The sequence below is a fragment of the Octopus bimaculoides genome, chromosome 5, assembly GCF_001194135.2.
Source record: "Octopus bimaculoides isolate UCB-OBI-ISO-001 chromosome 5, ASM119413v2, whole genome shotgun sequence".
In the NCBI taxonomy this organism is placed as follows: Eukaryota; Metazoa; Mollusca; class Cephalopoda; order Octopoda; family Octopodidae; genus Octopus; species Octopus bimaculoides.
In genome coordinates, this window is record NC_068985.1 from 78,117,668 (window position 1) to 78,129,362 (window position 11,695).

Sequence of the window (11,695 nt, forward strand, 5' to 3'; positions counted from 1 at the left end):
TAGGAACCCATTAAAAGCAAGAACATCAACGTATTGCAATAACCAGCAGAATCTCTGGGTTTAAATCTAATAGAAAACTTAAGGAAACTTATGGTAGATATGAATATTCAACGGAAGTAATCGGGGAAATAAAGTGAATTGCATGACTATGAAACACATATTGCAGCAGATTTATCAGGGATAATTTTGAGGAAGCTCTAAATCTAATAGATAATTAGATGAAAATAATATCAGTATAGAAATGGACGAAGATCAATTGCATCACCTTCCCAAGGTACAAAAGAATAAACGAGTTTATGAAAGAGAAAGAAATAAAACAGGGGCTTACAATAAATTACCCAATGCAACAAACCACCTTAATGTTGACATTTTGAATGATCTGTTCTATTCAACGGAAGTAGTTGTATCGAAGTAAACCGAACTTGATCCTAATAGCCAAGCATTACCACCCCACAAAATGGAAGGAAAGAATATTACATAAATTAAGAAAGGAAAGGAAGCTCTATCATTACTTTGCAAACTAGAAAAGGAAGTGGGGTCCGAAATGAAAAAGAGAAAAAAAAAGGATAACAAAAAAGATAACAAAAGAATCAGATCAATAAAAGGAGAATATATCTTAGAAGCAAAAGAATGGCTCAAACAAAGCATAGCAGCAAAAAGAAAAAAATAGAAAAACATGCAGAATAAGACGTTTTTAAAAATATGAACGCTTCTTCCAGGAGAATAAAGTATTGCAATAAAATACTAAAAAAATTCGACTGAGACATTAACAAAAAACTATAATACTTAAAAGTACCAACGCCATCACCAACAGAAATCCAAGGTTGTTGAAAAAGAATACGGGGGTCAAGAGAATAAATACAATAAAAATGCTCAATGGATCAAAAAGACGAGAAAAATCCTATTAACACTGCATATATGGTCCACCATAACCGACAAGGAAATCATCATCACATTAAGAGTGGCAAGTAAGTGGAAAGCACTTGGGATCAACAAAGTCTTTCATATCTGACTAAAGCACCAGATCAGTACCAATGGATAAATAGTAACACCTCTTAATGAAACTATAAGCCAACCAGAATCAACACCTGATTGGATGCCGAAGAAGGAAACCTACACTACTTCATCTCAGAGAATACCACAAAACTATAGGAGGAGACCCCTTCGGTCATGAATGACCATGGGATTGCACTTAGAAAGTTACCACAAAACTATAAACCTATAACAAATTATCAGTATACAAAGCCTTTATATCCCACATTACATTACAAAGAGCTACATATCTGCAGAACAATAAATTGTAAGAACAGAAAGGGTGCTGAAAGGGAATGTATCGTTGTAAAGTGTAGCTACTGATAACTCACAGAAGACAGTTAAAAGAATACAAACCTTGGAATGGCTTGAATTGACTACCAGGTATATCATAAAACTGGGTGTCCAAGGTAGACGACCAATTAAATAAGATCTTACGAAGCAGACCGAATATCATGTGAGGAAGAATAAGCCTCATCGCTGAGCGAAATTAAATGCACAACCATTTTCAAAACTAACAAAGCACTAATAAGACATTTTGCTGAAAGATGGAAAGCCTTGCAGTATTTTGCCCGCTGGTCAAATGCCAATATACTACAACCAGTCAATGAGGCCCGTGACCCGCGATAAAAAGTATCCTATCTGTGCTTTCCCAAGCCAAAGTTAGTGGCAGTCTTGGCAGATGCTTTAATTGGAAGAGCATATTGCACTATCTTCTGTTTTTTAAAATAGGGGACAAGGCAAGGTACAAACCCAAATAGAGAAGTATAAAAGTTACTGTCAGAAACATTGATAACGATGTCAATCCCTAACTGGCGCAATATGGGTAGATACAACATTCACAAGAAATTTACAGACGAATTATAGATCGAGAAGGAAATGGGATTACATTTTAAAGAACATAAGAAGGATAGGCAACTAGTACAGCCTTCGGATAGACTTAATAAAGAGTTAAATTTCAGTCATCCAGAGATGACTTAACAATGATAACTCAAAAGTTCGTCACTGAAAATTTTGGAATGTCAGGAAAGTAGATTGGAATCGAAATCAGAAAAAAATTTTGTTTAGATATCTTGATCAAGTTATCATATGCTTTGTCGTACGTTTGTTATTTATTCCGAGTAAATATTGCTTTATAAATTTTCAATTCGTCGAACAATAGGATTATCTGACACACACATAACAGTTCAGGGAAATAAAATCACACGAAGATTTCAAGTTCAAACTTCACTAAAAGATGGCATTTCAAAAAACAGCAAGGGACACCAACGAGTCATTACCTAGGTGGGTCTGACTCCCTTACATTGTCAGAAACTAACGGGCCGAAAAACTTGCTTGACAGAAGTTCTCTGACGATTTCTCCTGCTGTCCGCCCGTGCCGTAGCAAATTTCCTCTTACTATAACGTCTTTTATCCTTTCCGCCATCTTTGTATAACTTGTCCGTCCCACCCTAAACATCTTTGAAAGGCCATTTGTTTAAAGTTTCTTTGTATTTTTCTGTGTCTCTTCAACTTCTTGTGGCTAATAAATTAAAGAGGTGGATGAATATTAAGAAAAATGCTTTATATTTCTTCTGGCTTTATATCTTCTGATTTCAAATCCCGCCGAGGTCAATTTTACCTTTCATCACATGGAAGGCAATAATAAAATAAAATAAAATACCAGCTAAATACTGGGTGTCATTGGAATGGACAAACTATCACCCCTCAAAATTGTGACCTTGTGCCTAACTCAGAATTCATTATAATTATTGTTGTAGTTTTTGAGAAGACAAAAAAGGATTTTATTATACTTAATTGATGAAAAAAGTTGTTTTTGTTTGTTTCTCATTCTGGAATATTGAGAAAGCCTATCGGATTTATAAAGAATCCACTCCAATTCCCTGTGGTAGAGAAGGGTTCATCTTGACATTGCTATATTTAAATGTATATGTTTCTGCGATTGACTTGCACTTGCAAAATTTACTCGTGTTGCAAGATGGCTGTCTCAGAAATAGCAGAAAGAACTACTCGCCACAGTGGTAGTAGCAGTAACCTTATTAACGTAATGAAATACACAAGCCAATTATTTTCAATCTCGAAAACACATGAAAACAAAAAAGAAGCAGATAATGGGAAAATTAAATAAGCAGAAAGCTTCGAGCATAAATACGCAGTCACAGAATGGAAAACAATAAAAAGATAAATAGATAAATAATGTTGAAAAGAAAAAGAAAATAATAAATATAAACAGATCCAATAGTAAAAAGGAAACAACAGTTTATCTTTTGTTAACGTTATGGGTTAAAGGGAGTTCTTCGATATGAGTCAGCTCCCGGCATAAAAAAAAATGCTAAAAAACTGTTGGGGAACTGTGTTGATAATCACATCGGCTAAGAAATTTCTCCAAGAGAAAGCAAGGAGGAAAATAGCGGACCTCCGTATTACAAATTTTGGGGAGAGTTTCCCAATGCTCTTGAAAGAACAATTAAAAGGAGAACATCTCCTCTCATGCATCTTCACGACAATAGGAAGAAATGTGCACTCTTAGACAGGGTAGGTAACATGGAAACACACTCTGAAAAAGAGATAAAGAGACAGGTAGTAGCGTTAATACACCATATTCCTGCCCAAAGTTGGTGCCACAAAGAGTCACCGATAAAGATATTGGTACTGATGTTGACATTTGGCTTATCATATTTGCAGTACATTACAGGCAAGTGGTGAACGCGGAAGTGACCCGCATCAGTATGTGATAAGATGGGGTTTGCATGGCACTTTTGATCATAATGACTTCGGTAGACCACAAGGATATCCCAAAATTATTCTTCATTGTGTTTCTATCGTTTAGTCAATAGAAAAAATATTTCACACGAACCCTTCCAAAGTCTCCAAAGCTAGTAGGATTGAAGAAGGAGGGTATCCTTCAACTGGAGACATGCGACAGTGCTTGAATACATGCAACAGTGTGGGCACTACACCTCAGGCTCAGGTGATGGTGTTAATATGAATAATGGAGATGAGGAAAATCAAACACAGGACACAGGAGAGAGAAACCATTTGCTACATGTATGGTAGAAACTGTTTTACAACGAACTGGTAGAAGATAAGGGTATCATGAAAGGGTATCATGCAAAGAACTTCAAAGACACACTCAAAGCCTCACTGAAGAGCTTTGAGATCACCCCCGACACCTGGGAAATGCAAGCGCAAGGCCGTCCTGCCTGACGAAGATGCACCAACAGAGGTGCCAACTCCTACGAACAGAACAGGACTGAAAGGGCACAAAAAGATGCACAATCCCAGAGCCAATTCCTTGCCTTCAGTCCCAGAGGACCACCAGTGCCTGACTTGCGGTTGAGCCTTCCGTTTCCGTGTATGCATTAGATTGATTGGCGACAGCCGGACACACCGTGCCCCGTCTTCTACCATTTATTGTCCTTGGTCATCGTTGACAACGACGGACGAACTATGCTATACAACAACAACAACAACAACAACATCTACTTCTACTACCACTACTACTTCTATTAAGGCGGCGAGCTGGCAGAATCGTTAGCACGCTGGACGAAATACTTTGTGGTATTTCGCCTGTCGCTACATTCTGAGTTCAAATTCTGTCGAGGTCGACTTTGCCTTTCATCCTTTCAGCGTCAATAAATTACGTACCGGTAGAATACTGGCGTCGATGCAATCGACTCATCCCCTCCCGCAAAATTGCTGCCCTTGTGGCAAAATTTGAAACTATTATTATTATTATTATTATTATTATTATTATTATTATTGAGTGAGAGAGCAGTGTATGCCATCAAAGTGACACTAGGGTACAAATATACGAAGCCCAATATACCCATCATGACTACCCATTTGATAAGTGTACACCAGGTACATGCATCACAACCATATGTGCGCGACATTCTGATCTCATATCAAGATAAACAGCGCAGGACCTCGCAGGTGGGGCCCAGTTAGAATTTTCTCCAGGCTGAGTATCCCATCTTGCTCAAAAGGTTTCTGAAGAAGGTTTGTTTAAGGATCATGAACAAAATACCCATGTTTCCAAAGGTGAATTATTGAAACTCCAAAGAATTCCTCTCAACACATGGCTATGATACTCTCTCACTATCTCTGCTCGTGATCAGTGATGCACATATCGTAAGACACTAAGGGACAACTTGCTCAACTGGTTAAGATCAAACAACTGACAAGCAAATCTGTGGTATTGAGCAGAATATTTGATGTAGCCCATCTTTTATATCAAGACAAAACAATGTACATGATAACACTTCCAATCAGTTAAGATCAAAAGCCATAAGAGCCACTGCCTGGTACTGCATCAGGGTTTTATTATTATTATTATTATTATTATTCAGTAGTCTTATTTTTATCACATGCTTTCACTGCACTACCGAGCGCAGCTCTGTGTTCCTTGGGTATGTGCTGTGGTTTGTTGTGGTGCTCTTATTTTCACTCTATTGAAAGTGTTTTACGTAGGATGTGTGCGGTGCCTGATAGAGCTATTTCTGTATGTTGTAAGTCCTAGTATTTTTGTTATGTATTTGTCTGAATGTTTTTTTATCATACCTAATGCGCTTACTATAATAGAAATTGTTTCCTTTTTTAGGTTCCATATTCGAGTTACCTCTATTAGTAGTGTTGCATATCTACTAGTTTCATTAAGAATTGACAGATCTTTTCTTTTATATTATATTTTTTCTCGATACTATTTATCCACAGGGTTTGATTGGATAGTGATACTCTTGTTTGGGTGGGTTTGAGAGGGTATCCAGCTTCTTTTGTGGCCACAGAGGCTGCTGCATATATTATATCATTTAACCAGGTCATATTGACATTTGTTTCTGAAGCTGTTAGTTCTCTTCATGTTATTTATTATTATTATTATTATTATTATTATTATTATTATTATTATTATTATTATTATTATTATTATTATTATTATTTACTCTTAACCTGCATGTTTGTTACAATCACTTGCCGAGACACACCCAGTGTACTAGGGCCAGTGAAGGATAAGAGATGTCACAGTATGACTGAAAGCTTGGGAAGGGGATATGACAGGGGATTTAACAAAATATCTTCATATAACACCCTAAATTGATAGGGTTTTTCTAAAGATGTGGGCAGTACATGTTAGCATAATATTTTGGTTTCTCTGAGATATGGTTCTCCTGGAATATTATCTAGATGCTTTTCACATCCCTTTCTTACTTAGGGTACCCAAGATAACAGGAACAGTTAAGATGCTACATCTTTTGTATTTCAATTTCCAGGTCCTTATATTTACTTAATTTATCAAGTTATTTACAGATATATATTTATCAGTAAGAACATCCATTTGTTTACGAGTATTTTATTCCCTGTCTTTAATGACTATGTCTGGTCGATTAGCCTGGATCGTTCTGTCAGTGTTGACTGAAAAATCTCAGAAGATAAGTGACATTTTCCCCTTTTTACCTATTATTATTATTATTATTATTATTATTATTATTATTATTATTATTATTATTATTATTATCATCACCTCCGCCTTAGCGAAGGCAGAGGGATTGTTTTCAGCCGTGTTTGTTTGTCCGTGGACAAGATATCACAAGAACCACTGAATGGATTCGGATGAAATTTTCCTGGCACGAACTGATTAGATTTTGGGATCGATCCAGTACTGGACAAGGATTCTGCATAATTTTTCCTGTTTTGTTTACTTAATTTTTGTGAGCGGTCGAGTTCATTTTTAGTATTCTCGTTTGTGAGAGCAGTCGAGTTTATTTCAGATATTCTCATTTTAAAAATCATCTCTGGCTAATCGTCGAGAGGACGTTGGTGTTGCCTTGGCGGAAGTTTGCGTTCTCTGAGTGCTCTTGTTTTTATTATTATTATTATTATTATTATCAACAGTGTCATCGAAGACTGCGACTCTAGATTTGTGTTCAAACGCCTAGAAAATAAACTATGATGATTCTATGAACAGCAAACCTTTCTTTGATAGCATTTGAATTTCACAGGGTTTGAATCTGAGTTTCTTCTGGAATAATATGAAGACGTTGTGAGTGAGAGGTGTCAATTGTTCTCAACTGATCATTATGAGGGCCAACGTGAATAAAGAATACTCATGCAAATACAGTTATCACCGAGGTTTATGGACAGAAGTAGAATGCAGTTCTGACAAGCTGTTTTTGTTGTTTGACCACAGATCAGTGCTTATCCAGCAGGCCTATTAAGAGTGAAATATTTTCCAAAAAGAACAAAGTAGCTAGTTAGAAAATCTCTATAAGAGATGAAAGTAGTAACTATACTGAGAAGTAATGTTTCTCGCCACATCAATATGGCTGTTCCGTAGCAACTGACGTTACTACCGTTTTTAACTCCATAGTAGGGATTCGTTCCCCCCGCTTGCACTACATATTGGATGCAGATTGCATCGATAACCAGCTGGAGCTGGCTCCTTCTGGGGTTAAAACCGGCAACATCGGTTTCCAAAATTGATTCATAGAAATTTTTCGCGGTATTCTGCGAAAAATGTTTTTTTTTTTAAATAAAATTTGATAAAAATGTATTCTATAAAAATGGTATATACTATATTCAGAATAGTTATATGTTGTTTTTTCTTATATGAACAGATTATTTCTCTAAAGCAATTTTTGGTTAATTTAATGCCTTACTAAAATTAAGATGGGAAGGACTGCTCGTAAAATATATAAATTTTGGTTCTGTGATTATTAGAAAATTGTGTAAAGGTTCATTGACAAAATTAATTTGGGAAACCATGACAGAGAGGGAAATTTGGCCACTGGTTCTAGCAAGTGTTACATCCTCTCTCCCAATATCGTTCTGATAAGGTATGAGAAAGTGAAAATATAAAGTAAACTAAACAAGTAACTTACCTTGTTGAATTTTGAATCGGTCATGGTTGAGAGGTTTCTTTGGCACAGAAAGAAAACTGAAACGTTAAGCTTGTAAGGTGGGGTACCACAGTTTAACCATCAATGGAATCTGTACGACTGGGAAAATCTGTTGATGTACTTTGACAGGCTTTTGTTGGAATATAACAGTCAATAAGTTGTACATGGGTTGTGGATGGATAATTATTATATGGTTGATGTATTCTCCAGAAGACCATAAACTGTTGGTGGATTTATGCAGCCAATAAGCATTATACAGATTCTGAGTAATCGGCTTGTATGGTTGGTGTATTCTCAAAAAGATCCTGAACCGTATGTGGATATATTAAGTCAGTAAACTATATATGGACCGTGGTCATTTATATGGCTGGTGTTTTCTCAGGAGAAAAATGAACCATAGGCAAATTTATATGGGTAATAAGCTCTGTATGGACGGTGGATGAGCATTATAGAGCTATACGATCATGTGCATAAGTAACTGATTTATGGTTGGTAATTTTTCTAGAATACCATGAACCATGTATAGCTGTATATGGATTGTTGAAAAATAAAATTTATATGGTTAGTGTATTCTCTGGGAGACCATGAACCATTTCAAATAACTGTATGGTTATTTGGTTATTTATTTCATTATATGGTTATTTACAGAGGACTTCCGTTGACATACCGGTAGAAAGATGTTTTTGCTTTTACTGTCTTCTACCATTGGTGTACCAGTAACAGGGTTATGTTCACTGAGGTATATTAGTACTACGTTCTGTTCGCTGTGGACTACTCTTGGTATATAGTAAAATGTGGACTACCATTGGACTACTATTAGTACACTGGTAAAATGATGTTTATACCGTTGACTAACTTTGTTAAAGTGGTAGAGAGATGTTTTCAATTCTGCTGTTGGTATGGCAGTAAATGGATTATGTTTACTGGACTATACTGTTTCTAAAGTGTATTCACAATAGACTATTGTTTATACTGGCAGCAGACTGGCTTCGTCAGTGGTATACTAGTAGAAAGTCGTGTTCTCGCTGGACTATCGCTGGTACTTTTAAAATCACTTGATTGTGAGAGACATGAGCAATTTGCAGTAATACGCATTCATCATAGATGACCACTCAGATGGTTGGGTCGAAGAAGATTTGGAGACAAAGTTCTTGGAAATACTGTAAGCTGGAATGAAGAGGTTTGGTATTTGAAATCCGTAACATATGTCCAGGTCGCACATACAGACCAACATACTATTGTACTCTCCTGTAGTGGTTATTTTTACCAGGTCCATAGACAAATTAAGATTTCAAATACCGAGTGATTTTTGCCTCGTTTGAAGAATCAGCGGAATTTTGATCCAGTTCAGTAATCACAGTGAACTTTTAGACCTCCCTTTTGATGATTTTTGTTATGGCTGACTGAAAATTACCTCGTGACTTGAGGAGTAATGTGCATGTATTGTGCATGCCTTTATATTGTCTGTTCCCATGCTTGAATGTGTAGATTTGTATGGATGCAAATGAAGGTGTATGGGTATGTTACCAAGTTTACTGGAAATGTTGAAGTGGGATAATATGAGTGGAACTTGGAAGAAGCTTTTCACAAGAAGGACACAAAGCTATGCGTGAGGACATTTGTGTAAATGTTGGTAATAGAGTGAGAATGCGTAAGAGAACGGGAAGGAAAGAGAAAGAGTTGGAAGGGAACTATTTAAGGAAATAGGATAAGCTATATTTATCTATTTATCTACCCTATTTAACTAGAGAGAAAGAGAAAAAAGAGACAGAGAAATCGCTGAGGCAAGGTATTTAACAGAATGAGAGAGAGAGCGAGAGAGACTTGAAAGAAATGCAGCACATGTGTAGATGCATGTATGCATGCGTGAGTGAGTGAGTGTGTGTGTGTGTGTGTGTGCGTGTGTGTGTGTGTGTGTGTGTGTGTGTGTGTGTGTGTGTGTGTGTGTAGCGACAGGACTACAGCAATACCCACAGTCTCCACGAGTCAAACTTTTGAACAAAATATTAATGTATCATTACAGTACATATACCGACACGTCTATAAAACACCAGTTATATTTTGGTCTGCTCGATTTGAACGACAACACTAACAAGAAGAACAAGTTACGTATATAACAGATGTAACAATTGGTGTAACGCCTCAAGACTCACAGTGCCAGTGCAGTAGCGTGGAGGTTGAAACCCTATCAAATGTTACTATCACTTGTTCTCTCCAGGATCACTGATCACCGTTGCTATTGTATGTTGCAATGGGTATCTTCTTTCGCTTTCCTATTTGGCAAACTGACCACTGGGAATGACTCTCAGGGCTTCAGTGTTCTGACTGCAGGTGATTATTTCTTGAACAATATTCTTGCTGACTTTTGCCACGGCTGAGGGTTCAGCTGAACTTCGATCCAGTTGAGTAATCACTGAGGCAGACTCTTAGTCTTCCTTCTGATGGCATTTTCTATGGCTGACTGACCAGCTGGATTTTGTTCTGGTTCATTGATCACTGCAAAACAGAAGAAGTAAAAATCATTATAAAGTAATATACGGACATTTAGAAATAAATTAATGTTAGGGGAGAGTTTTCAGCGTTTAGATAAGGTTGTATGTTTAGGATAAAGTTTCTTCATATACATGGCTGTTTTGTTTTATTAATAAGGTTTATATTTAAAAGCAGGATTCCAGTAGGTTTTCGTCACTCCCTGTTTTAACATCCAAAAGCTGAAAAGATAAAGTTGCGTCAGAGTGAATGTATATTAAGTGTAGTGGAATCATACGCTCGGTTTGTCAAGGAAGACTTTTCTGATCTCTTTGCTCTGCAGATGGTAGAACCATTGCTGCCGAGATTGGAAATGTGAGACATTCCGTCTTAAGTGGGTCACAGAAGGGTAGTGTCTGCATACGTGGGTAGTGTCACCGTCATTGTGTTGGATACAAATGGAACTGCACTGGCAGATTACCGCGTATTAGCAGCAACATATATTGGTTTCAAAATTTGGCACAATACCAGCAAGTTCTGGAGAGGTGGGTAAATCGATTACACCCCCCCCCCAGTGCTCACCTGGTACTTATTTTATCGGTCCCAAAAGAATGCAAGACAAAGTCGACCCCGACAGAATTTGAACTCAGAACATGAAGACGCACGAAATGCTGCTAAACATTTTGCCCGGCATGATAACGATTCTGCCAGCAGGCCGCCTTTACAGGAACATATATTAACTAATAAAAATGAGTTTGTAAATCGACACCTGGCGAGGTAGGTTCATACGTACCATTGTTTTTTATCACTGGATCGACGGTTTAGATCAGTGGTTCTCAACCATTTTTTACCTATGAACACTCTGTGATTCCTATTTTACTCGGATAGACCCTCATAGCCGTTTCATGTTTGAAATCTTTTATGCAAATGATCTTTTATTTAAAGGAAAGTAACAGGTTTCGTTGATCAGGAAACCCTCCTGTTGTCAACATCCAGTACAGTAGTATCTCGAGATGTGCAGGCGTCAACTGAGCCTACGACAACTGCACAACTTCTGTATAATGGCAGTAATGAGCAGATGTGGTCATCGTTTGCCAAGTTACAACCCGGAATCAAATGTAAACCAAGGTTGACCATTTGGCACTTAGAATGCTGCTAGACACTGCACTCTTGTAGCTGGACAGTATAGTTAGTGGAGTTACACACTCACAAACACACACACACACACACACACACACACACACACACACGTATGTGTCACATAACCGACACCTTGCCCAGTTTTCTCTCTCTCTCTT

At 37.3% G+C, this 11,695-nt stretch overlaps 1 protein-coding gene across 3 annotated transcripts in view; it reads right to left on the reverse strand.

Annotated features, from left to right (window-relative positions):
* LOC106880246 (synaptotagmin-17) overlaps nucleotides 1-11,695 on the reverse strand; it is a 102,020-nt gene that overhangs the window by 29,356 nt on the left and 60,969 nt on the right. For all 3 annotated transcript variants that reach the window (XM_014930110.2, XM_052967805.1, XM_052967806.1), the window contains one exon: nucleotides 7,911-10,424. In XM_014930110.2, the coding sequence (XP_014785596.1) occupies nucleotides 7,911-7,934 (24 nt within the window). In that variant the 5' untranslated portion in view covers nucleotides 7,935-10,424. The remainder of the gene's footprint in view (nucleotides 1-7,910; nucleotides 10,425-11,695) is intronic.